The 26,784-nt window shown below is 38.8% G+C and overlaps 1 protein-coding gene across 3 annotated transcripts in view; it reads left to right on the top strand.

The window, feature by feature from the left end:
- The first annotated feature begins 1,366 nt into the window (after positions 1–1,366).
- The window catches only part of ACSS3 (acyl-CoA synthetase short chain family member 3), a 70,060-nt gene continuing 44,642 nt past the window's right edge, over positions 1,367–26,784 (top strand). Inside the window, exons 1-7 of one of the 3 annotated variants that reach the window (XM_005480773.4) lie at positions 1,371–1,848; positions 10,324–10,468; positions 15,519–15,707; positions 20,339–20,473; positions 20,764–20,904; positions 23,101–23,181; positions 23,278–23,373. In XM_005480773.4, the coding sequence (XP_005480830.2) occupies positions 1,526–1,848; positions 10,324–10,468; positions 15,519–15,707; positions 20,339–20,473; positions 20,764–20,904; positions 23,101–23,181; positions 23,278–23,373 (1,110 nt within the window). In that variant the 5' untranslated portion in view covers positions 1,371–1,525. Of the gene's footprint in view, positions 1,849–10,323; positions 10,469–15,518; positions 15,708–20,338; positions 20,474–20,763; positions 20,905–23,100; positions 23,182–23,277; positions 23,374–26,784 lie in introns of all 3 variants that reach the window. The other 2 variants (XM_074539667.1, XM_074539666.1) reach the window with 2 other exon arrangements.

Genomic DNA, 26,784 nt, shown 5'->3' with positions numbered 1-26,784 from the left:
TGATTTCAGGGCTGTCATGGTGTCAACATTGTTTACAGTATCTGCAAGCTTATCTTTATTTTCCTTTATTTATTTTAGAACTTTGACTACTGAACTCTGTTGGCAGCAAAAGTCCTGTCAAAGTGATGAAAGTGTGGGCAAAATAATAAAATTGTTAAATTTGAAACAAGTACATTTTCCTTTTTTTAAAATGTATTTTTAATTTTCTTGATTTGTTGGCATACTGTAGCAGTAGGGAACTTTGCTAAATAAAATGTCCACTTAGTCCTTCAGGTGCTTGAGGTTTTTTGGGTTTTAACTTCTTTTTAAGAAATAAGTCTCTATTTGTAACTTGAGCATTTTTGGAAATGCCATTATGCTACTTAGTACTTACTTATTTTATGCTATTGTTACACAGATGGGGAGGTGAGTGAGGTGAGGTATTTCACACAGCACTGGATCAGAAGGAACTCTGTGACATAATTATATAGGCCTCAGAAACAGAAGCAGCAACCAGTCTTTATGCTGAAAGACCCTTAGGAATTTTCAAGATGACCTAAAACTTCTGATGAACTTGAACTCCACCCCTCATGTATTTTGAGCCAGGATAATACACTGATTTAATGTATTAAACCTACTGTAGTGGGTAAACAGTCTGTTTCTTCTCATCCCTTATTCCTTTGTGTGATAAATTGTTATGTTCCTCTTCTTCTATAAGAACATAACGCTAATTCAACAACAACTGCACTAATTCAACAGCAATCAGGAAACAGGTTCCTAAATTAATAATGAATATAAAACATATTACAGAGTTCCTCTTTGCTATATGACATTCTTATAAAGTGATTATGGAAGAATATCCTCAGTAACCTGTAATGGATAGGGCTATTAAAGCAGTAAAATAATATCTTAAGTGATAAAATAACATTTGAAGCTGGTGTATGTCTTAACTGACTTGAGCATTATAATACTCTGAATCACGCACACTGAAACTCAAGAAGGATTTCTAAATATACACCATAATGAGCAAAACAGAAGATCCACTAGAGATGATAGCGACCTTCTGGAAAGCAGAATGAACCGTTTCTTTTTTCTTCTGCTGGCACAAACAGTATGCCTCGTTATCATTAGTAAGTTTCTCAAAGCAAGAGTATCTTTCAAAATAAATACTTGGAAAAGTACTCTGGCTACGCGTCCCGCAGACCTGTAGGTCAGAAATACTCTGAGATGTCGGTCTCCTTTTTCAGTCTCTCCGCTGCCTTCGGTCGCTGCCAAGGGCTGGCGGGTCCGGACGTCCCGGCCCCGGCCCCGGCCCCGACCCTCCGTGCCCCAGCCCCGGCCGCTTCCCGGAAGCTCCGAGGGGCGGCGACCCGCGGGGGCAGGGCCGGGGCGCGGGCGGGGCAGTTGGGCCCGGCCCGGCCCGCTGCGGGGGCAGTCCGGCAGTGCCCCGCCGCCCCCGGGAGCCGCTGTTGTCCCGTCCCGCCCGAGGGCGTTTTGGAGCCCTAGAGAAGCCTGTGTGTCCCCACTCCCTGGAAGGCCGTGCACGATGGGTTTCCTGGGCAAGCTGGCGGCGCTGCCAAAGCTTAGCGGGGCGCTGGCGGGCCGGGGCTGCGGTGCCTGGCGGCAGCCGGGCCGGCCCTGTGCGCGCGTCCCGTTCCCGCTGCCACTGCCGGCCCGGGCCACGGCCGCCCCCTGCCCGCCGCCCGGCGGCCGCGCCGCCTCCTCCCGGGCGCTGGGCAAGTACGAGGAAGTTTTTCGGTCCTGCCTGGCGGAGCCGGAGAAGCTCTGGGGGGAAGTTGCCGAGCAGATCCAGTGGTACAAGCCCTGGGTCCGGACCCTGGAGAGGGGCAGCCTGGGGAGCGCCTCCTGGTGAGTGCCCGAGTGCCCCGTGCCGGGCCGGGGCCGGGGGGCTCAGCTCGGCTGTGGCGGGGAGAGAGGACTGCCTAGCCCGGGGCTGCGGCTGTGCTGGGCTGGGAGTCGTGTGCTCACCACAAAACTATCCCAGCATGTTTCTGGGATTGTCGGTGTGCCGTCTCTGTTGGAGGAGACGGCTGTGAAGCTTGAGGAAGTTAAATGATTACATTTGGTCAAAGTTCATGATTAAAAGCAGCATGGATGAGTGTGTTGTGGTGAAGGCATGTTAGCATGCACTCTAGCAGGTGTGACAGGTGTTGTGTGTGTCCATGTGTGGCTGAATGATGTGGATGAGTGCGCCTGATGCTCCCCATCCCACCCCTTTTTGGGTCTGAATTGGCAGCAGGCTGCCGTGGACATGGGAAATCCGGCTTCAAATGCCAGGAAAGTCAGGCATGCAAACACACAGGTGTATAAAAAGCTATGGCTTTTGGGATTGCTTTATCTCAGATACTGTCTAAGTAGGTTATAACTTAGATGTTGTGGTTAAGTTAATGTTTGGCAAAGGCATTGGCGTTTGTAATATGTATCTTCCTCAGTGAATGGTGACCTATCCTAAGACAGAATATGATATCCTTCTTATAAATTGCTAGATAGGATTTTCAATACTTTTTAAAAGATAATGTTAAAATTCTTTGTGCTCAAGAGGCACCTTTGCCTCTTTTTAAGCAAGTTTACATCATGCTCTTGGGTCTTTTCTCAAGAAGAAGCTGATGCACAATATAAAAGGCAATGTAGGATAAAGGTCATTTTTACTTGGTACAGCAATGTTCTTTGCTCTTTTTGTATTTTTCTGGGTTTTTTTTTTTGATCAAAAATGCTAATAATTCTAAAAATTTAGTTTTAAAAATATTAATAATTCTCAAATCTGTGCAAATTAAAAGATAAAGAGCCAGTGGAGTGGAGCTGGATTTCTTATTGGTGTCTGATATCATTGCTTGACACCTCTAGTAGTAAAAATTTATATGTCTTCAGCTAAATTATCAGTAACACCCAGCCATGATGGGCTGTGTTACAGGGGATAGATAGGATCCCTGAGACTTTGATCTCAAGATCATGGCACTATTCAGAAAGTCCAGGTAGGATTGCCTGCATGATTAGGGTCTAGACAAGAATGTAGAGAACATGTCCTATGAGGAGCTGCTGAGGGAGCTGGGGTTGTTTAGCCTGGAGAAAAGGAAGCTCAGGGCAGACTTTATTGCTCTCTGTAAGTGTGTAAAAGGAGATTGTAGCCAGATGGAGGTCAGCCTCTTCTCCCAAGTAACAAGTGATAGGACCTTAGGAGGGAATGGCTTCAAGTTGCACCAGGGGAGGTTTAGATATTAGGAATATTGAATATTAGGAATATTGCATATCAGGAAGAACTTCTCACTGAAAATGTTCTCAAGCAGTAGAGCAGGCTGCCCTCGGAAGTGAAGGAGCTACTAAACTTGGAGGTATTTAGAAGTTGTGTAGATGTGGCACTTACAAGATGTAGTGGTGGACTTGGCAGTGCTGTGTTTAATGGTTGGACCTGATGTTCTTAAGGTCTTTTCCAACCTAATTGGTTCTGTGATCGTGTGATTAAAGACCAGTAAAGCTCATTGACTGCAGCATTCCCAACCAATATAATGAAATCAGTACAGTGGTTACTTTTGAAGGACTAAGGAATGAGAATATTATACATGCACATGAATATAGTTTTGCTATCAGATTCTGTCAAACAAGTGTGGTTTGATTTGCTGAGCAGGATAAGCTTGTTTGTTTAAAGTAACAGAGTTAGGCATTTGTAAAGCATTACTTCTCAGGTGGAAGTTATTTCACCTTACGAGAGGGAAAAATGGACCTTTCATTGTCTGAAGTCAGATTTGTCTTCCAAGCTCTTTGCTAGCCTCACTTTCTAACTTGCATCTTTCATCCTCTGTGGATGCAGAAACTGAAATTATCATGTTAATGTGGGCAAATAACTGTAGGGAGGTTTTACAGAAGACAGAACTAGACTCTTTTCAGTGATGTCCAGTGACAGGACGAGAAGCAATGAGCACAAACTAAAGCAGCCATGTTCCTTTTTTTAATGTGAGAGTGACTGAGCACTGGTACAGAGCTGGTTGTAGAACCTCTATCCTTGGTGATGTTAAAATTTCATCTGGACATGGTCCTGGTCTACTGTCTCCAGGCTGACCTTGTAGAAGCGTACAAGGTAGGTGGGGTAATGTGTATGTCTCAAGCACCCATAGATAGCTGTAGAGCCACTCAAGGATTGTTTGTAATAATACCGAGAAAGAACAGGCTGTGGCTTGAGAAGGGGGCCCTGCAGAGGTAGGGCAGCACTTTTCTGGGATAAATGTCCTTGTTCCAGCTCCTGGAGATAAGCACAACATGGTACAGGGCAGGAAGAAGGTTGGGAAATGGGCATAGACTATAGAGGTATCAGGACCACTGAGGACTGCTGAAGCCCTCTGACCCATTTTCAGAAAGGGCTAGAAGAATGCATCGTGCATGTGAACTAATTTGCATAGAAAGCAAGAAACTTGCTATGGAGTGGTACCCCCACAAAGCTCAGGTGCCTGTGTGCCTCAGGTCTCTGGATAGATCACCCAGCTGATCAGCTGGATCAAGAGGACTCTGGTCATGGAGCAGATGATCTTTATTTCCCCCCTCTTTATTTAATCTCTTTTGCCTTGCATCCAACCTTTATCCAAATCCCACTGCCATATTCTTATACTGAGGTATCAGAGACTAACTTATACAGATTTCCATACAAAGTGTGTGGAATTTACTAATAAAAACTTTGTAAGTTTTTACAGGCCCACTGAGTTTTGTAATTCTTTTTGACCAAGAGTATTTTTGAATCTTAGGTTCTGCCTTCCCCTTAAGGGTGGGATGCCACAGACCTGTCTGAGCAGGTGCCCTCCAGAGGTCCCTTCCAACCTCAAGCCAGTTTGTGATTCTGTGGCATCATACAAAGATGCAAGTCTGAGGACTCAACATCAGGCTGTAATTGTTTGTATGCCAGGTACCCGTTGTTCTGTGGATAATAAAAAATTTAAGCAATTCACATTTGTATAAACAAATGTCTTAATGTGCAACATGCAATCTTATTTCTTAAGTTCCCTTTAAATGATAACAGGCTGTACATGATAGAGCTTGTACTTTAATGCCTCTGAAATCCCAAATGGTTACTAGCAGTCAGTGTGCTCAGCAGAGTGACAGATGGGGAACTTCTTTGAATATAAGAGAGAGAGAACATAGAAGAGGGTCTTTCAGAGGACAGGCTGAAAAGAAAACAGACAGTGGAACTCAGCTGAGAAAGAGGCCAGGTGTCCAAGGAAAAACAAAGCTTGCTGGCTTAACAGGGTAAAAAGGGAGTTCTGGGTCAGAGGTTTACCTTGAAAGCTGCTTATGGGGACCTGAAAAATACTATTAACAAGTTCATGTATGTGTGTCTTGAGTTAGAATTTGTTTCCTGTTTTATTAGATCAATTGGAAATACCAATTTTTTTTTTAATAGCTTTGCTGTTGGTTGCAAAACCTGAGATGTACAGAAGCAGATGCTTTTCATATATTTTCCAGTGTAATCTACTTCTATTGAAGAAGTTGAAGGAGGCTGTTACTGTATTTAGAATGTAGGCATAAGGCAATTCTTCCTCTCTAAATACTGTAAGAGCATGAAAGAAATTTGCAACTTGCAACAAAGTGTGTTTTCTTCACTCTCTGCCCCTGGAAATATCAGTAGTATGTCAGTGGAATGCAAAGTGATTTCCAGAAGATAAGTGATCCGTGTCACCATCCCCGACTTGTTTTTTTGAAGCAGTAATCCCAGGTACTGTTCTAAACTGCATCAGTGGCTGATACAGCACAAAACATCTGGTTTGGCCTACATGAAAACTAATAAGAGCTATGAAACATGGTTGCTCAAGAAAAGGATGAAGGAATTGAAATTGTTTGATCTAAAAGACAAAATGGAGACCTGGGTTTTAAACCACATAGAATTTGGTAAAGAAGTTGAAGGAAAAACTTCCTTGAGCTGGCTTTGAACAGGTCAAAACTGTCTTCAGTTGCAACATGGGAAACATAGTCTTTAGATGTTAGACAGAAAAATCTTTTTAATGCTGAAGTTGGTGAAACACTTGAACAGATTATTTTGGAATCTTGTGGAATGCCAGTTAAAAGGGTTAAAACAAGTTTTTATTTAGGAATGTGGAAACGGGTTTCTCTAACATGTGCAGACATGAGGGCAATTTTGCAACATATTTTTTCCTCTGGTGCTAAGACATATGTGCAATATTTAATCCCCTTTGAATTTTGGAAGTGTTGCCCAGATTGCTATTCAAATGTCACTTACATTTTCAAAACTGTTTCAGGGTCAATTTACATAATAATATCTAAAATTATCTGATATTGTCTAATATTTTGTTCAGCTTCTACTCTCATTTAATGTAAAAAAAGTGCATGTCTGCTTTTCTGGTCCTATCAGAACCTCATTCCTTCTCAACAGGGTAACAAAGCTCTCATCACACCTTCCAGATAGTCTTGGTTTTGGATTAAACCTACAGTTGTATCTCTTTCACACACTTGTTTGTAAGTGATTGCTAAAAATTCATGTTGATGTTGCCATGTATCTTTAGAAAACCAGAGCTCTCATGCCTGCTCATGTTTTGACCATTTTAAGTGAATATGTGTTGTAATCTTCGCTGCAATGTTGTTCTTCCCTCTCTGCTGGGGCTCTTCTCCTTTCTCTGCAGCACAGTCCTTTCTATCTTCTCAGGGGCTCCTCTTGGGCTCTTGACCCACCCCTATTTATCTCAGTTACCTTCACGAGCTACAGCTGCTGCCCAACTAAGGACCCTGCAGCTGCAGCTCGTTTGGAGCAACTTGGAACCACACAGATCTTACAATACAACATATATTCAGGCCCCCACATTTCCCCCCCCTTTTCTTTTAACAATTACACAATGACAATACACATACAGTCCCAGCTCTCAGGCTGCCAATAGTCCCAGCTCTCTGGCTGATATTCCAAAGTCCCAGCTCTCAGGCTGCCACAGCTCTCGGCTGTCCGGGGGATTCCATACCTTCTCTCTCTTGATGTTTGGCTGTATGTTCGTCTTCACACGGGGTCACCAGTTGTTGTAATCTTTGCTGCAGTGTTGTTATGGCCTCTCTGCTGGGGCTCTTCTTCCTCTGCAGCACAGTCCTGTCTCTCTTCTCAGGGGCTCCTCTTGGGCTCTTGACCCACCCCTATTTATCTCAGTTGCCTTCACGAGCTACAGCTGCTGCCCAACTAAGGACCCTGCAGCTGCAGCTCGTTTGGAGCAACTCAGACACATACAGATCCCACAATACAACATATATTCAGGCCCCCACATTTCCCCCCCCTTTTCTTTTAACAATTACACAATGACAATACACATACAGTCCCAGCTCTCAGGCTGCCAATAGTCCCAGCTCTCTGGCTGATATTCCAAAGTCCCAGCTCTCAGGCTGCCACAGCTCTCGGCTGTCCGGGGGATTCCATACCTTCTCTCTCTTGATGTTTGGCTGCATGTTCGTCTTCACACGGGGTCACCAGTTGTTGTAATCTTCGCTGCAATGTTGTTCTTCCCTCTCTGCTGGGGCTCTTCTCCTTTCTCTGCAGCACAGTCCTTTCTATCTTCTCAGGGGCTCCTCTTGGTCTCCTGACCCACCCCTATTTATCTCAGTTACCTTCACGAGCTACAGCTGCTGCCCAACTAAGGACCCTGCAGCTGCAGCTCGTTTGGAGCAACTCAGACACACACAGACTTTACAATACAACATATATTCAGGCCCCCACATTTCCCCCTTTTCTTTTAACAATTATACAATAACAATATACATACAGTTCCAGCTCTCAGGCTGCCTCTTCTATAGTCCCAGCTCTCTGGCTGCCATACACGTAAAGTCCCAGCTCTCAGGCTGATATTCCAAAGTCCCAGCTCTCAGGCTGCCACAGCTTTCCCCCTTTTCTTTTAACAATTATACAATAACAATATACATACAGTCCCAGCTCTCTGGCTGATATTCCAAAGTCCCAGCTCTCTGGCTGATATTCCAAAGTCCCAGCTCTCTGGCTGCCACAGCTTTCCCCCTTTTCTTTTAACAATTATACAATAACAATATACATACAGTCCCAGCTCTCAGGCTGCCAATAGTCCCAGCTCTCTGGCTGATATTCCAAAGTCCCAGCTCTCTGGCTGATATTCCAAAGTCCCAGCTCTCAGGCTGCCAAAGCTCTCGGCTGTCCGGGGGATTCCATACCTTCCTTTGATGTTTGGCTGCGTGTTCTTCCTCACACGGGGCCACCAGTTGTTGTAATCTTCGCTGCAGTGTTGTCCTTCCCTCTTCTCAGGGGCTCCTCCTTTCTCTGCAGCACAGTCCTGTCTCTCTTCTCAGGGGCTCCTCTTGGGCTCTTGACCCACCCCTATTTATCTCAGTTGCCTTCACGAGCTACAGCTGCTGCCCAACTAAGGACCCTGCAGCTGCAGCTCGTTTGGAGCAACTCAGACACATACAGATCCCACAATACAACATATATTCAGGCCCCCACATTTCCCCCTTTTTCTTTTAACAATTATACAATTATAATATACACACAGTTCCAGCTCTCAGGCTGCCTCTTCTATAGTCCCAGCTCTCAGCTGTCCTATCTTCTATAGTCCCAGCTCTCAGGCTGCCACAGCTCTCGGCTGTCCGGGGGATTCCATACCTTCTCTCTCTTGATGTTTGGCTGCATGTTCGTCTTCACACAGGGTCACCAGTTGTTGTAATCTTTGCTGCAGTGTTGTCATGGCCTCTCTGCTGGGGCTCTTCTCCTTCCTCTGCAGCACAGTCCTGTCTCTCTTCTCAGGGGCTCCTCTTGGGCTCTTGACCCACCCCTATTTATCTCAGTTGCCTTCACGAGCTACAGCTGCTGCCCAACTAAGGACCCTGCAGCTGCAGCTCGTTTGGAGCAACTCAGACACATACAGATCCCACAATACAACATATATTCAGGCCCCCACAAATATGCATAGCCCAGGTAATGTGTTCTCTTGTTAATATCATCCTACAGTAATTTGGTAGAAAAATCTGAATCTTACACAACTTTTATGACATTAATACAGAGTTTCTCTGTACTATGTGAAACAATTCCAGATGCTTTATTGTTCATATTGTTTTCCTTTTAGGAGAAGGGTTTTGTAGACTTTTGTACAGGATGGTTTGTGACTTTGATGGTGCCCCACTTTCTCCTTATTAATGGTATTGTAAAGGAGTTGCAGTAAGATAACTGTATCCTAAACATCCTAACTGGTTTCAATTTCATAATTGCCGTTTTTAAACAATAAAGATTATCCTATCGCATCTGTGTATGGATATAAAAGTAATATATAAAATATCCTGATTTTATATTATAAAGCAGTCCTTTACTAAACAGAAGTGAAGAAGAAAATACTTGTCTTTAACTAGTAGTAGGTTACTTTAGGCCATCTTTTATTTCTAATTACATTATAATAATATGTTACCACTGTACAGTTGTCCCCGTAGAACCTTTTGGAAACTCTCAACTGTGTGTTTTTTGTAAATTGCTATTTTGGCTTCACAGATATACATGCAGATAGAAAAATAAACAAATGGGCATGATTTAGTGTGAACTTTAACTTTTAGGTGCTGTGTCATCTTCCAGTAAGTAGAATTGTCTTTGTGTGTGGTACCTTCCATGTTTTTGTTCTTTGAGGATAATGTTGCACTTGAATTCTTTTCTATGTAAAATGACTAGAAAAGTGAAATCTAAGTTTGTGAAATGTTTTTTCTTTAATTGGAAGATAAGAGTTCTTTGTAAATGTCTAACTATTGAAGAGGCTATGACTCATATCACTTTACAGAAAATTTTGAGTCACTGATATAAAAGAGTGTTGTCAAATGCATTATAATCATATGATCTTATAACTTGGGATCCCTTTCATTTAGCTACAGATGTGTATATGTTTAACTGTTATTGCCAAGAGATGAATAAGACTATTTTGGGTCCTGAACCTGTTCTTTTTGAAAAGGGTATGTGTGTGTGCCAGTACAAAGTAGGATAATAGCATGTTTTCATAATGTCAAATTAATTTATGTGAATTTATGCTTTTTCTGTGATACCATACATATAAAATCAGCGTGATTAATGCAAAGTAAGTTAAACCAAGACCAAGTTCAGCAGATTCTTAGTTAAGTCAGTTAAAATACAGTACTTAAACGTCTGTTTTCACTAATGGTTGTATTTAGCTTGTTGAGTAAATCCTGAGGTTACAGAATAAAAAAGAACTTCCTGGAGTGAGTATAATGTTTTAAGAGCTGTGTTTTAATTGAGTGCTCTCATTCCTTAAAACACCAAATGACCAGAAAAAAAAAATAAAGTTGTCTTAGTTTGGAAGGCTAGCTGTCACATACTTCATACTTCTTTTGTAGGTTCGTAGGTGGAGAGCTGAATATGTGTTACAACGCTGTAGATCGTCATGTTGAGAATGGACGAGGAGACCAAACTGCCATTATTTATGACAGTCCTGTAACAAATACCAAAGACAGAATCACATACAAGGAACTTTTGGAACAGGTATGTTTCAGAATAACATTGTTAATTAGAAGGGACAATAAATATTGCACAGTAGGTAAATACCAGAGAGGTAGAAATTATCTACCTCATTAGTTTACTTCTTTTGCTGTGCTCAGTATTGACTTAAAAGCTTTACTACCTCTGCCAAACTATACTGCATCCAATTGGTTTTGATGCAGTATTTCCTCCATTTCCTCTTTGTCTTCTTCAGTTTAATAACTTTTTCCCCTGGTTGGTTAAATTTTTAATTTGTCTGTATTTGATTTCATTTTCTTTTCCCCTAACAGATCTTAATTAAAAGGTTAATCATAGTATTAGTTAAGTCTCTTGACAGTTGCTGTGATGAGCAAAGGCACAGTTCCATAGAAATTAAATGTGAACCTTGGCAGTTGCTGCGCATAGCTGAGTGTAAGCCTAAATGAAATTTAACTGGGGGAACTCCAAAGGAAGCTGAGTCACCTGCCCCTATGTAGGCTGGCATGAGGGTGCTTCTGTCTGGAAGGTGTGAGGATTTTGAATTCCCTGTTGGCTGAGGTAGCTTACTCCTGATGAGGTTGTGAACATCCCGTTATGCATCAGCCCATTCAGGTTTACTCTGTGCCTCACCATGGGTTTGTTGCCACCATGGGTGTTTGCAGTCTGCCCCGTTGAAAGTTCTTGGCTGTCAGGGCTGTCTGCTGGAGGTTTGCCCTCATGCTGCTACTCTTGTTTAGCTGTCTTTTTTCTTTCAGTTACATGTAGCAGTCGAACTTAAAATTGAGTACAAAGAAATGTTGGAGTTGGACTTGTATTCTTCCTTAATGTGTTTCAATGTGCAAGGTGGATTACTTTGAATGTAACGCACAGTGTACTTAAGATATGCATGTAGCGTCTGGAGTAATGTAAGCTTGTGGTTTAAAATGTGAAATGAGGTCAGAATACAGTAATTCCATTTGTGAGAGATTTATTCCGCTGTTGCAAGAAAAGAGAAGTCATACAGCTGCAAAGAAATGATAAACCTGTTATGCATTCTACCTTTTAAGGAAAATATAGAAAACATGTATTCCTTACCAGTTTTCTATTTATTAGGACACAAGTCCAAAAAACAACATGACATATGGTATGCTGGAGCTGGAAAAACTAGCTTTGGTGTTTTAAGGAGTCAGAAGACTTTGAAAGCATCCAGCTCCTTATCTAATCTTATTTACACTAATATATAAAAATATCATTAAAATTTTATATACACAATTTTTGAGTCTTTTGCCCTCAATAATTATGATATGTACACAATATGTATGCAAATAGATGTGTATACATAAAATCAATCTCTATATATATTGCATATAATACTTGGTTAACTTTAATGCAGAAATACAACATTTTAATGTAAGTTATATTAAGTGAACCTCTTGGTTGAAATTTCCTCTGAAAAGAACCTGAAAAGTAGCCTTTTTTCTGCTTTTTAAGCTTGATTATATTAAGTCTCCCAACTTTATGTCTCTTTAAGTATATTAATAGTCTTAAGACATGGCAAATTTGTGCAAAGTGAGAAAATTTTGCTAGTTGACGTACACATCCTTTCATCTACATTTCTTCTTACACAGCATTGCAAAACCAAGTGGAAGAACTGGTTTAAGTTTTCTGGGGTATGTAGCAGAAGTTCACTTAGAAGTTCATTATAATCTTGCTGGAGGCTGAGTCCTATCTAAATACTATTTCTGCATTCTCTACAGTTTACTCTTAATGAAAAGCAAATAAATGTGAAAGGCAGTATTTGAGATTAATAGCTTGTCTATTGAAGCTTTCTGGTCCACTCTAGTACAGTAAGTTTAATTTGGTTTATCTGCTAGCTACCAGACTCCTGAAAACAAAAGTAACAAAGAGAGAGATCTGCTAAAAATGGGAGGGACGTAGGCCGTAGTATTTTTTTAATGGATCTTATAGGTCTAGGAGAGTTTAGCTTCCATTGATGGATTCTATGCTTGTGTGTCCCAGTCACTGTTCAACCCAGGAAGGTTTGGAATTCCTCTTTTGAGCATTTTAAATGGGATTTCTGGTTTTGCATCTTTTAAGATGAATTCTTTTGGCATGGACCAAAACTGCTTTTGGTAACTGCTAGGAGTTCAGAACTGAGTGACTTAGAAACCTTAGCTGCTAATACAGCTGTAGGATTTGATTGCTGGGTAAAAGTAAAACTGTGCTCACTGGGTCCATGCCTTTGATAGAAGGGCAATTTATGCTCTGGTCTTCCGAGCTGAAAGCCTGCTTGAGTTTCTTACTATATCACTTGGTCTCTAGTGATTTTATTACTGGAATGTCAAATATATTAAAGTGAGTGAGCAGTCTTAAACTTGAAGAAAAGTGGAGAAATAGCATGTTAGTTTTTGAGTGATAAAGTACGCTGCACTGTATTAATATAAATCATAAATGACAACACATTGTAATAAAGTGGAAGGTTTCATGACTTTTAACAGTTTGATGAAATGTCAGTACTCTTCCACCTTCTCCTTTTTTTTTAGAAAGAGTGATTGCTTGGATGTTTCAGGGCTTCCACATCAATCTGAAGAGCAATGTAAACCTGCTTTACAATGCTCCCCTGTCTTCCAAATAGTTGCAGATAGAGAGTGTTTTATTGTACAGTCCCAATGTTCCCCGTCTGTCAGAAGGATGAGGGAAAGGGCGCAAGGAAAATCATAGATAGCCATGTATTATATTGGATTGTTGTCTTCAGTGGCATTACAGTCTTTAGGGTGGGGAAATCAGCTGCAGACAAGTGATTACTGGGTTTGCACAGGTGACATGTAGTTCCTGTCCGCAGTATGCTGTACACACGTTCTGCTTTAAATGCAGTTTAGCTATGATTGATTTCAATAAAGATCATGTAAGTACATGCAGATCTCTTTGCTGTCTCCCTTTTATACCCAGGAACCAGTTATTTGGCTTGTTTACAGGCACTGGGAGTGTTCTATTTAAAAATTGCTAATTATGATCATTAAATAATGTCTTTTTCCTTTAGCAGGCGAATATTGCCTTTTTCATAATTATTAATAATTTATGAAATAATAATAACAATAATACTTGTCCATTATGTTTAACACTTGTCCACACTTACAGTGACTATAAAAATACTCATTAAATGTTATTTTCTTTGCCTCTGGCCTTTTTGTCAACACTCTGCTTGAGAGTCCCAAGTAGAGAATATAATGATTGGCTTTTTTGTTTCTTTGTGAGAGGGTGATGTGTTCGAAGATTTTAATGTTTTCACACTAGGAATTACAGAAAAGTGATTTACCTTTGGAAGTAGAATTGTTATCTTTATTTTTAATTACTTTCACTAATTATACCTAGAAATGACTGTAAATGCTGGGGGTATGGCAATAATTCTAGCTTTTTACATGTCCAGTCTGGTTTTTGCTGAGTTTTGATAGTTTATATTGTTTTATATTGTTTATATTAATTTATTAATAAGTCTAGCATTAAATATATTTTCTCTTGAAAATCAGTAATATTTAAGATGTGTTCCATACAAATCCTATGGATACCTAAGTTTGTGTGAGTTTTCAGCTTGGTGTGGTGATGACTTTGCCTTACAAACATGTTCTTTCTTGTGGTTGAAAATAACAGCACAGATTTATGCAATGCTTACAGAAAATGGAACTTACGCAGTATCTTCTGATGCAAGAGTGCCTGTTTGGGGCTTCTGTGTTTTCATTTTCTTAAATCCTTGGGGAGAGTGTAGAAATGTGCTGTTTGATTGTGGATGACCTGTGAATTTAATGCAAAGACAGAGCAGATGCTCCTGGAGCTTCTGGATGTTACTGTCTCAGGTGACTGAAAATCTGAACATATATTTCCACTGAAGAGAGAAACAGTGAGGTTGGAGGTGGATATATAAGAGTAATGTGAGAGCAGAGGTGCAGGAAATAATGTCATTAGGCAGAGAGGTACAACACTAGAAAAGAGCACTTAAAGCCTTTGATATGCGCAGAGTGATCCATGATGCTTCTTCACTTGGGTAGGTCCATCTCCATAGCTGATTTAGTATTGGTTATTTTTACATGTCCTTACTGCATACAAAGCAGTTTATGTCCCTTTTCAATATATTTATGAGGATTCTAGGACTGAATGTACTGACTCTTTGAAAAGAGAAAACTCAAATTTTTAAATACTATAAAAGAAAGCATTTCTTTCAGAAGATGCCACATTGCCATGCCATAGCAAGCAGGTTGGGACAACTTCACTGTGCTTGTCATACGCTCCCATGCTCACTATAATCCAACTTACTGTGTGGTAAATACTAATGAAATATTCAGTACTACTATTTTTGTGACCAAATATTGTGTACTGTCAAAATAATAAATATTTTCTCATGGCGTTACAGGGGCATTGCTGCTGACCAGTCTATTGCATTTTGTGAGTTCCAGTCCTTTGCTGCTGTACATAGTCTCTCTTAGGTTTCTGCATAGCAAAAAGGAAAGTCTTACAATGAGTGCAAGAACTGATTTTAAACCTAGATATTTAAACCTAGATAACATTCTGAATTTGTGTTTCCCTTTGGTTCAGAGTATAAGGGCTCTTGTCTTAGATTGAGAAGTTATGCCACTGCAGTAGAAAATACTGCAAAATAAAATAAAGAAAATACTACTACGTATTGATTTGTGTTTCAGAGTTAGCTAGATAGGACAGAACTTACATTATGAAATGACATGTTTACATTCATTCTTAAGAGCTAAAGTTTAGAAGTATAAACTGTTACCTGAATAAAAGAATGACTGGTAGACTCCCATTTAAAAATTTGTTAGACATTGCTATTGATTTTTTTGTGGTTATACTGACTACAATAATTGGTCCCCTTTCATTTTTATTTTACAAAAGAAAAATATATTAGTAGGTTTTTGGCAAGAAAGAAATTGTCTTAAATTTACTGAACCTTGATTACATTACATCAGCTTTCTTTATTATACTGGCTTGTCTCTTTGATGTCACGAATCTGTTGACTGTATGAAAGTTTTTCTAATGGGGCAGCAGCAGATCTGGAGGAACTTTAAATATGAATGTTTTGTCAGTACAGGTCTCCAAGTTAGCTGATGTCATGATCAAACATGGTGTGAAGAAAGGCGATCGTGTGGTCATCTACATGCCCATGATTCCACAGACAGTGTACTGTATGCTGGCTTGTGCAAGAATAGGAGCCATCCACAGCCTGATTTTTGGTGGGTTTGCATCTAAAGAGCTTTCGGTTCGCATTGATCATGCAAAGGTAATTACCTGTTTGAAGCAATAAACACCATTGCATTAGTTACTTCTATTAGTCAATGTCAACAACCTGTTCTTTGGATTTTTTTCCCAGACAGGATAACATTTGTCTTTGTGTGGCACACAGTTTGTTTATAATACCTATTGTTGCAATATGAGCAAAGTACTATGTCTGTGCTGAGGTTGATACTTGTATAGCAGACACCACCTGAGCAATTTTGAGCCCTTCTGCAAAAGCAGGAGTTTAACACACTGTTGTTTGCATAGAGTGTACTTTATTCTCATGTTTGTCAATCTTTTTCTACTAAGCATCTCCTTAATATTGGCTTTTGGTTCAGCATTTTCATCAAGTGTATGAGGAAAATTCTGCCAAACCTAAGTGGTTTCACTGGCTTGTCTGATGTTAGGCATATTAGTAGTTCATTTTTTCAGCTGTGTTATGATTTAGGAATGGTATTCCCCAAAGCATTGTTCTCATTGAAACACTCCAAAACTTATGTTGCTTGTTCTCTCCCCCCTCTCCCTCTTCCTCCCTGTGGTGGGATGAAGAGGAGAATTGGAGGCCTAAAAGGTAAATATCAGGTTGAGGTAAGAACAATGTGCTAGAAACAGCAATGAAATAAATGAACAGTAACAACAACAATATTCATAGCAGAGTGTACAAGAGAGGCAAATGATTCACGCCACACTGAACTCATGCTACCCCACCACACCCTCCAGAAAGGACCCATCCCTCTTGACAGCTATGGAAACAGTTGCCCTAAATAAGTGACTGTGCTGATTACATAATCAATACAGATGAATGCTTTAAAGGCTCCTGTGTTCAGCATAACTTGAGCTTGTTTATCAAGTGTTATGATGTCTGTGTTACTGAAATGAAAATAGTAGTTGACTATTCTAAGTACCTTTTATAGGCATATGAGTAGCTTGCTTAGTATGCATTAGTTTCAAACCAGCTAACAATGGAATGGCCTATTCTTGTTTTCCACTAGTGAACAAGGTAAATCAGTCACCTGAAGCATTCATAGTCGTCTTATCATTGCATAATGTTGCTTAGATGTATAAACCAGAAGAGAATTTTGTGTAGGGTTCAACTCTCCAGGATTTGTGGAACTTTCATGTAGATTTCTGTGTGCAGAAGTGCTTTTTAGATGACTGAAGTTTCAGTTTTATAAATATCTGTAAATAGAGAGTTGAATGCATTTCCCCTCTCTCCTTGATGCTTTAACAAAGATGTTAATAAAACGGCCGAAATGGTTTGTTGGAATGATGAAAAAAAGGCTAACAACAGCTCTCTAGTTTTCCCTTTCTTCCCACTTACCCATTTTTCTAACAAGCTGTAAAATAATGTATAAGAAAAAAATTATAAGCTTTAAAAATGAAAGTTGCTATAAATACAAATTATATAGCATGTTTACTTTTAGAGTATTTTGTAATTATTGACTAATTAATCCCAATGGTTTTTCCTCAGGGGATAAAAGGGAGACAGCACAATAATCATAATCCTTGCTTCATGCATTAAAATGAAAAGAGGGGAAGTTAAAATTTTCTACCCAAGGTCACATAGCAACTCTTTTGAAGGGTTAGGTATATAATTATTAGCTGCAAACCATGAAATAACTCCTAATTTACATTGCCTTTTGGTTTCTTTAAAAGGCAGTATTATGGATGATTTTTGGTCCATCTGATGTATAATTAAAATGTGGATGAGGGAGGCATACCTTCAATCTAAGTTTCAAAACATGCCCCAATTTTCAGTGTGACAAAGCTTTCATGATAAGTGAATTGCACACTCTTGAGGCTGCCTGTAAGTACCTGTAATAGCCAGTAAAGATGCTGAATAAATAAAGCAGTTGCACAATAACCTAACATTTTTATTAGGCTTTTATGTGAATTGGTTTAGATGCTGCAGTACAGGACCTGATATTGGTAAAATTAATTAGAAAGTGTTAAAGATGTGCAGTGGAAAGCTGGCTGTAAGATGCTCTTGTAGAAGAAAGATCAAACTTCATACTCTGTTGGAAAGTCTGAGTGAAAGAAATAACAAGCACTTTCTGGCGACTATGAAAAGGTACACTTGGCCAGCTTAGCTTAATTTATCTTGAATTTTAAATAGGTCTGGGAATGCTGCAAAGTCCTGCAGCTGGTAATTTCTGCTTGTCAGGTATTGGCAGTTACAGGCATTCTGCAGTGAATTGTGATGAAGTGATACAGAGCATGAAAACAGAATTTTTGTCATCTTTCCTTTTACTTGAGTCTGGGAATATGTCATTTGTAATGTTAAAGCAATAGGTAGGTTCATACAATCATGGAACAGTTGGAAGGGACCTTTAAAGGTCATCTAGTCCCTGCAATGAGCAGGGCTTGTTCAGATAGATCAGGTTGCTCAGAGCCCTGTCAAACCTGACATTGAATGTTCCCAGGTGTGGAGCATGTATCATCTCTTTAAGCAACCTGTGCCAGTATTTCACCAACCTCATTGCAAAGAATGTCATCCTCATACGTAGTTTAAATATACCCTCTTATAGTTTAATACCATTACCTCTTTGTCCCATTGCAGCAGACGTTGCTCATGTGTAGCTTTTCATCCACCAGACACCCAGTATCCACCAGTATCCCATGTCCTTCTTGGCAGGGCTACTCTCAATCCCTTCATTCCCCAGACTGCATTGATTTTTGGAGGGCTTGGCCTGGCACAGGTGCAGGCCTTGCTCTTGTGCCCTGTTGAAGCTCATTAAGTTGTTATCGGACTACTCTCCTTGAGCTTGTCCATATCCCTCTGGATGGCCTCCCTTCCTTCAGGAGTGTCAGCTGCATTACTTGAGGGGTATTAGAGAGTATAGAGGAATTTGTAGGAGTCTTCACAACAGAACAAAAATGTTGGTCTTTTACCAACATCTTTTACTATTGGGACTTGCTTTATCTCGTTTCTCTTTTGTAATATTGCTGGGTTTTTTTCCTACAGCTCACTGTCTTTGTAATTTCTTCTCCAGCAGACCCTTGAACTCTTGCTGGTTTTTCTTCAAACTTGTTATATGTCTATTTAATCTTAATGTATATCACTACATGGAGCCACAGAAGAGGTGGGAAATGGGTGTATGAGAGCAATATGGAAGCAGAGGTGCAGGACAAATAATGTCATTAGGCAGACAGAAGAAAAGAGCAGTTAAAACCAGTAGTGGGCCTTTGATTTGCCTGGAGTGATCCATGATGCCTATTCACTTTGGTAGTACATCACCTTTGCTAATTTAGTATGGCTTGGTTTTAGATGTCCTTACTACATACAAGGCAGTTGATGAGCACAGGTGAGATCATCTACAAATTACTATAAAGCTAGTGATAACAAAAGTCTTTCATCTTAACACTTGAATAGGACTGTGTATCTTTTATTTGTTACAGTCTGACTTCAGGGTGGCCTCCCAATGAATTTGCAGCTTAACTGCCTTGTATTGTATCATCTTCTATTAAATCAGTGCATTCCAAAAAGGAAAATCAATGAATGCTGAAATTTTAAAGCTCATCCAGAATCTTTATTTTGAATACCTGCCAATTAGTGATCTTTTCTAAATGACAGATTTGGACAGGAAACATTTTATTATTGCACAAGAAAACTATTTAATCTGTGCTTTCTCTGCTGAATTTAATTTCGCCTTAACCGTGACACTGTGGTTTATGCCTACTTAATGGGATTTATGCTAATGCATACAATTAGTAAACTAGCTTGATCAAACTGAGTGCCATATGATAAATACATTTGTAAAACTTCAAAACAACAGAGATTGAAGACTCATTCTTTTCCAAGTAAAATATATTCTAACACATAGTTTCTTTGCTGCTAACTTTTCTCTCCTAAAAAAACAAAAAATAAAAATACCAAGCTTCGGACTGAAGCTGAAATAACTTCTATGCAGATTTCTTCACTTAGGCAGTCTTACATAAAAGCTGGTTAATTTATTGAAAAATACGTGGAATCTACATTTGTAAGCAGATATTAGTCTAAAAAGCCCCAGATCTATACAAATCTGTCTTTTAGTAATTTTGAACCCTCAGTCCTTCAACCATCTCTTGAAAAACTCTAGCCTTACTTCCCTCATGTGCCTTATGACTTTCGCTTATTCTCTTCCCGTATTTCTAGTTTCCTGCCATCTCTTGTTTGCCTTGTTTACCCTCTTCTTCTCTTTTCTGTCCTGTGACTTTCATTGCAGGCTATGAAAAAGCCAGCAAAGTTCTTCAGCTAGTATTGAAATGTGAAATTGGAAGCATTAGGTAGAAGGCAAAACAGTACAGCTAAGTGTTGACATCACTTCCTCACTCTTTCTTAGTGGATGAGATGGACAGTGGTTTCTCTCTGTGTTCATTAATATTTATGCAACTAATAAGAAGTTAATACTGTTGATTTCTTACTCAAATGTATTTGAAAATAGTGAAGTGTCAGAAGGTATTAATGTTTTTCCAAACAAAAAAGCAGATGCGTGGACAGCGAGATCACACAAGTTTGATATACTCTTGATTTACCCTGTGTCTAATTACATAAAAATAAATATAAATTGTATGTGTTGAATTTAATAAAAAATATTATTAGGTTACATATCTAAAGTACATTGCAAATGTACATATTAGCTCTTCTTTTTTCAGCCCAAACTTATTGTAACAGCAAGTTTTGGTATAGAACCGAAAAGGAAAGTGGAATACATATCTCTCCTAGAAGCAGCACTGGCAAGGGTACAGAGCAAACCTGATAAAGTTCTCGTTTACCAGCGACCTAATTTGGTGGGTGTACAGTTGTACTGTCTTTATGTTAACCTTCACTTATTTGTGTAGTGCATGTGCCTTTACTTTTTTCCACAAAATATTTTACTGTATCTATTGTAGTTTTTTAATTTTAAGGGTGACCATTATATTCATAAGATTTAAATACAAAATATAACTAATGCAGTAGAGAGATCACAGAAAATGGACTAGTGCTGTATAAAAAATTTGAATAATACATGTTTTTTTAATGAATTACATTTATTCCATGTGGTTTTCTTTTGACAATTTTCTTATTTTTCAATGGGCAGGGCCATGTTCCTCTTACCAAAGGTCGTGATCTTGACTGGGAAGAAGAGCTTGCAAAAGCCCAGTGTTCAAAGTGTGTCTCTGTTCCCTCAGATCATCCACTTTATATTCTGTATACATCTGGAACAACAGGTTTGCCCAAGGTAAAGGACTATGAGTAGTCTAAGTGTCTGTGACCAACTATTTGCAGTTCCCTGTGAAAAAATATTTAATTGAAAAGGTTGAAAATGATTGTCAGAGCACAATGTTCTAAATGGTATGCATTCTACAAATGGTTTAATCTCACTTATTCACATTTCACTATTTTAAAGGCAGTGTCTAGGAATAAATAATATTCTTAAATTTAAATAGTAGTAGTATAAAGATAAGATGCATTTTCTTCAATTGTTTGTACAAAAACTTCTGATGATAGCAGAATGTCTTATTCAGTACTGCCTTCTGTGTTTTCACCTTCTTAGATAAGCATAGTATAGTTACTTAATGACAAGACCAGTTAATATATCACTTGTGTGATTGCATTTATTGCTGACTAATCTTGTTCATTATTTACATATTAGCTAATTTTCTTGTAGATAAGATGTACTGAATGACTCTACAGATTAAATGAAATAAAGCGTGTTCTGAACACTTATGTTGCTGCACAGCTCTGAGTACATAATACACTGAAAATGGAAGTTTAGATTAGTGAAAATTAGCAAAGGGTATTCTTTCAAAGTGTTTGTTTTGAATGCAAATTAGTTTTAACAATGTATTTTTAAAGGATTGTATTTTAAAAGTTAGCTCTCTGAGTGCTTGCCTGTTACTTAAAATGCTGTTTTACAATGTGGAAGACAAGCTGAATATAATTTTCTGTCAATAGTCTTGTCACCACTGATTCAGACAGTATCACACATCCTGGAGAGAACAATTATACTGCAAAACATCAGCTTTGCTGAAAAAAATCTCTTCTGCTTTTACCTTCAATGCGGGCCCTTGAAAGCAACATATATATCCTAAATCATACAGTTGTATTGTCAAAAAAACCAAGATATGATCCTTTGTTGCAACAGATATTTTCCTTGACTGGGCATCAATAGAGTATCTCAGTGATAATAGGTCTCAGAAGTTTACTTCACTGTGTTGCCTCTGCAGAGAAAAATAAAGATACCTTGAATCAATCACCCTTACAAGAGAGAGATTTTCAACTAGCAATAAACTACAAAAAGTAACTCTCAGTGAATAAAATTGCTTTTTAATTCATTTAAGTAACTTAATTTAAATGGTCATGCAGGTAAAACTACATGAATTTTTTTAGGATTGGCTATGACCATCCTAAAAACTTTTGTTGATCTCAGAACAGAGGCTAAGTTAGAAGCTGAGTTGAACAAAGGCAATCTCCTGTCTGAAATTGGTTAAACGTTTGTAAACCATTCTCTGCCTTAGCAATCTCTATTATGATTTAATGTATCTCTGCAGTCCCTCATTTCTTGGATGAGGCTTGAAAGTGCCTATTTCATTCTATTCAGTACATCAAGAGAATATACCATGCCTAGCACAGACAGCTAAATTGTAATGTCTGCCCACTGCATATTTGTTTGGTCCAGTGGGTTTCATCTGAGTTTCAGTTCAGGACACCAGGATGTAGTTTAGTTAATTCTTTCTTCTAGGAATAATGTGCTAGAAGGTGATGGAATATAAATTGACCATATTAGTATTGCAAAATATGTCTAAAAGTTTCCTGGTTTTTGGTTTAGCAAGGTGCATGATGCTGTTGATGACCTCTCATTCTAATTTTCAGATCCCTCTTTTAGCTCAAGACTGGGGTGGTATTCATTTGGCATTCATGCGTGCTGGATAGTAAACTTTCAAGAATATACTCTGATATCTTTAAAAAGAGTCAGGGCAAAAAGGGACATTTGAGGGAAAAATTCACCCCATTTTTTTGAGGGATCATCTACTTTGTAGGTGTGAAGATGATATAGATAAAGTAGGCAATGAGTTTAAAATATGCCTAGCATTGGGATGGTACAGTTTAAGTGAGGTAAATACTTAAACTCTTATTTTTTGTCAGTATATATTGGCTGAATATTTGTATATCCAACTTTTATGAGAGAATTTTAGCTTTGTTAGTTATTTCTGAATGTTTGCTTTATTGTATGTTTGGTTTTTGTTTTCAAAAATTACGTTAGTGGAGGTGCTCATATGTTCTTGTTGCAATAGATCCTTTTCTTGAGTAAGAAGTATTGAAGTTGGAAAAACTTTAATTCCATTGCTGCTAATTCCTTAGCATTTAATTGAACACAGCAATATGATTGTATCCTTCAAATATTGATCTTAAGAACTCAAATTTTCTCATTTAGGGTGTTGTGAGACCAACTGGTGGCTATGCAGTTATGCTGAACTGGACCATGTCCGCTGTATATGGCCTCAAACCTGGTGAGGTAATTCTATTTAAATGAAATTTACATGTGATATGTAAATTTTTTTTAATGCCTTTTATTACTCCTAACTATAATTTTATTTATATTTCATTTTAGGTATGGTGGGCAGCTTCTGATTTAGGCTGGGTTGTTGGTCATTCCTACATTTGCTATGGACCTCTCCTTCATGGTAATACTACAGTTTTGTATGAGGTATGATTCAGTCTAAAAAACCTTCCTTGGGAATGGCAGCATCTCCTTCAACTGATAATCTAGATGATCCTGTTTATGCCTGTCTATTCTTCATGTCACAGATATTTAAATTGTGTGTGTATCTTCAGTGTTTACACTCTCCCACCTATTACAGTAATTTTTAAAGAAAACTTACTTCAGTGTCCTTGAAGCTTGTCTACATTTGTTTGAAGGGTGATGGTAGAGGCATAAGGAACCCTGAAACAACAGAACTAGAAATGTCAGATGGTGAAGTGTACCTGTGTTATTGATTAAACTACTTTTATTTCGAAATTAGGAGAGGGCGTTGTGTTTTGCATGTCTTGTGATGAAAAATACTTAGTGGAGCTTAGCTGGATGCAACTGAGAACTGTATGCTTGGAACCAGAACTTCTAATGAGAGTTGTCTCTTCTTTCCTCTTTACCACTCAAGGAAACTGAACCCAAGACACAGATGACATTTTGGACTTAGTCCTTCCCTTCAGGCGATGAAAACTAGCGGCAGGGAGAGAGACTAGTCTAGTTAGAGTGGCCTGGGGCATCCTTACTTTGCTGCTCAAAAAAGTAATCATGCTGCCTTACATTGTTATTTTTACAGAATTTATTGCTGATGGTTCTGAGTAACAAAGAGCAAAAACTTCACCCAGTAGCAGAAATGCACATCATAGACTTAAATATTGTATTAGCTTGCGTATTAATTACTATAGTCTAATTAATGTTTAAATGCCTAATTGATGTTAATTAGATTCTTCATTCTAAGGGGATTAACTCAGCACTACCACAGTAGTTAAGCAGAAGAGGAAAGCGGTGTTAGAAAATTGGCAGGTGCTTGCAGATAATAAAAAGACTTGGGTAGTTTTATAGTGACTGTTTTTGAGTACTGATGATGTGCTAGGCCACATTAAAATGATTGCATGAATTGTCAGAAGAGAATCATTGCAATGAAGAAGTTTTCATTCTTGCAGGTGTAGAGTAAACCAAGAAGGAAGTGAAATAAGGAGTCCTTCAGCATTTTTCTGTTGCATTGTCATCTTACAGTGAAGTTTTATCTCCATGCGAATGCATGGGGATCAACGTGATTATTGTAATTGTAAAGGTACCTCTGAATTTAAACTGTTGTTAAAAAAAGGAGTATAAATCTTATTTTTTTAACAGAACATAAAGAAAAATTAGAGTTAGGATCAAGTTGACGTACATATCTGCTTGGTCATTATTTGCTCTTGGTGAGATCTTATTAAAAACAAATAGTACGTTTCCGACTTTTCTTCTCCAAGAAGCCACTAATCAAGGCTTCAGACAGTGTTCATGACGTAAGTGTCGTCTTTTTGAGGGTTAATAATGGGAAGAAGAGGAAAGTGTCTGTACACACAGGAATAAAAGTAATATTTATAAAGAGAATAGTGCATAATTTTTCCTCTTCTCAGAAGAATGTATTAATAGTAAATATTCTGAAATTTTTAGTCAAGTCTCCTAAACGGTTGCCTAATTAAGTATTTTGAGTTAGGGAGTATCACTGTTTAGCCATGGGAGAAGAACATCACATTCCTTTTGCACGTGGACAACCACTATTGAATGTAAAGTGTGCTGACTTCATACCCTCACTACTTCGAGTGTTTTGTTTATTTTTAAATTACTTAGGTGACAACTTGTAATTTAAAAAATTACTATGGAAATTATGCTTTCAGTTTTCACTTGTTGCACTGTTTTCAAGAATGCAAAAATGGTGATGAATTCTTTTGAATTCAAAAGCAAGTGTATTTTTTGTTTTGGTTTGTTTGGTTTAAATAATCTATCCTGTGGTTTTTTTCTCTAAAACAGCAACAAATAAGTTGCCTGAAGTCTCACAGTCCACTCTGGGTTGCTCTTGCTAATAGGGTTTCAAGCTGTAAGCAACAGGGCAGTATTAAGAGAAAGTCTAGTTACTATTTGTGGTCCTGTGATATCAGGAAAAAGGCAGCATTGTAGTTCCAGTGTTTGGGACTTGGAACGAGGGTAAGGAAGAGGATACCCACACTTGTCAAGAACCAGGCATTAAGGACTTCATTTGAGTGGTCTAGGTCAGAGGAGGACCTACTGCTCCGCACAGAGCTGTAGCATCTTGTGTGCCTGGAGTCTCTCACAAGGCTCTCTGGAGTCCTGTAGTTGCAGCAGATTTGCAGGGTACATAAGAGCAACAGGTTTGAAACTACTCTTCTTTGGCACAGTTCTTGTAGATATCCAGCTTTCCCTGCTGTTTTTGTAAGCCAGTGTCATCAGCTTACAAAGCAAACACTGTCTCTGAGGTCTGGCAGGGATCACTCTGCCATCATACATATTGATAGTGGAGCAAATTCAGTAGGACATGTTGTCTCAAGTCTTCAGTGGAACTTTGGCAGCAGGGTCACTGTCAGAAGGCTGAATGCCTCTGTGAGCATATTCTTTTGAGTCCTGATATGTCAGGATTTTGTGTGTGCTTTGGCATCGGCAGGTTTTAGTGGCATGCAGTACATTTTCTATACAGAGAAAATTTCCTCATAGTTTTGGATTTAGTGGTAATTGAAGAACCCATTGTTCTTAGGGGTCAGGCATAAAGGGAATTGATGCACTCTTACTCCTGAATTGTTGGATATTTTATTATAGCTCTTCTTCTGTGTCTCTTCCCTCAAATAATCTATGCTGGTGGCTTCTCACTTTCTCCATACAAGAACTTCCCTATTCCCTTGGTAATTCTTGGTGACTGTGAATCTTTTTTGATAATCATGTATGAAATCATAAATCATCAGCACATTGTCTCAGAATGTCTGCTTAGCTGTTTCACATCTCATAAATTGCATGCTAAATCTAAGTGCTTCCAGAAAGATTTTCCTGTCTGTCTCAGTCTCTTGGTAGGTCTTTTCTGTGGGAATCTTCCTAGTTCATACAAGAAGTATCTGTTTTTACTTTTCCCTTTTAAATTAGATGAGACAGCTCACTCTCTTTCTGACTGCCTTTTTCTTATTTACTGTGCTCTCATTTCCTGTCAACCATAGATATTATTGCCAGTAACTTTTAAAAATCAATTTTCATCTCCAGTATTGATGTAAATACTGGTCTTGAACTGATCCCTGCAGAAATCCAGTGGAAGTATCTCATTTGCTCAGTCCCCAGTTGACTCAGCTGTCTGTCAACATATTCTGAATTCAATTACCCAGAGGTTTACTGTTTATATTGCTAACATTTAGAAATAAAAATTGCATGTGGTAATAAGCCTTCATGGAATATGGTAGTACTTCTTCAAATTTTCGTAGAACAAATGACTACTCTCTCTGGCAATTTTATTTGTAGATTTTGAGCTCTGAAATTAATTTTCACGGTCTCAGATATGTGTTACAATCTGATTATTAGGGAGATTAATTAGGGTGCAAACAAGACCAT

The sequence above is a fragment of the Zonotrichia albicollis genome, chromosome 4 (genome assembly GCF_047830755.1).
Source record: "Zonotrichia albicollis isolate bZonAlb1 chromosome 4, bZonAlb1.hap1, whole genome shotgun sequence".
In the NCBI taxonomy this organism is placed as follows: Eukaryota; Metazoa; Chordata; class Aves; order Passeriformes; family Passerellidae; genus Zonotrichia; species Zonotrichia albicollis.
The sequence above is the reverse complement of the archived record's forward strand: the minus strand, read 5'-3'. Positions and strand labels throughout refer to the sequence as shown.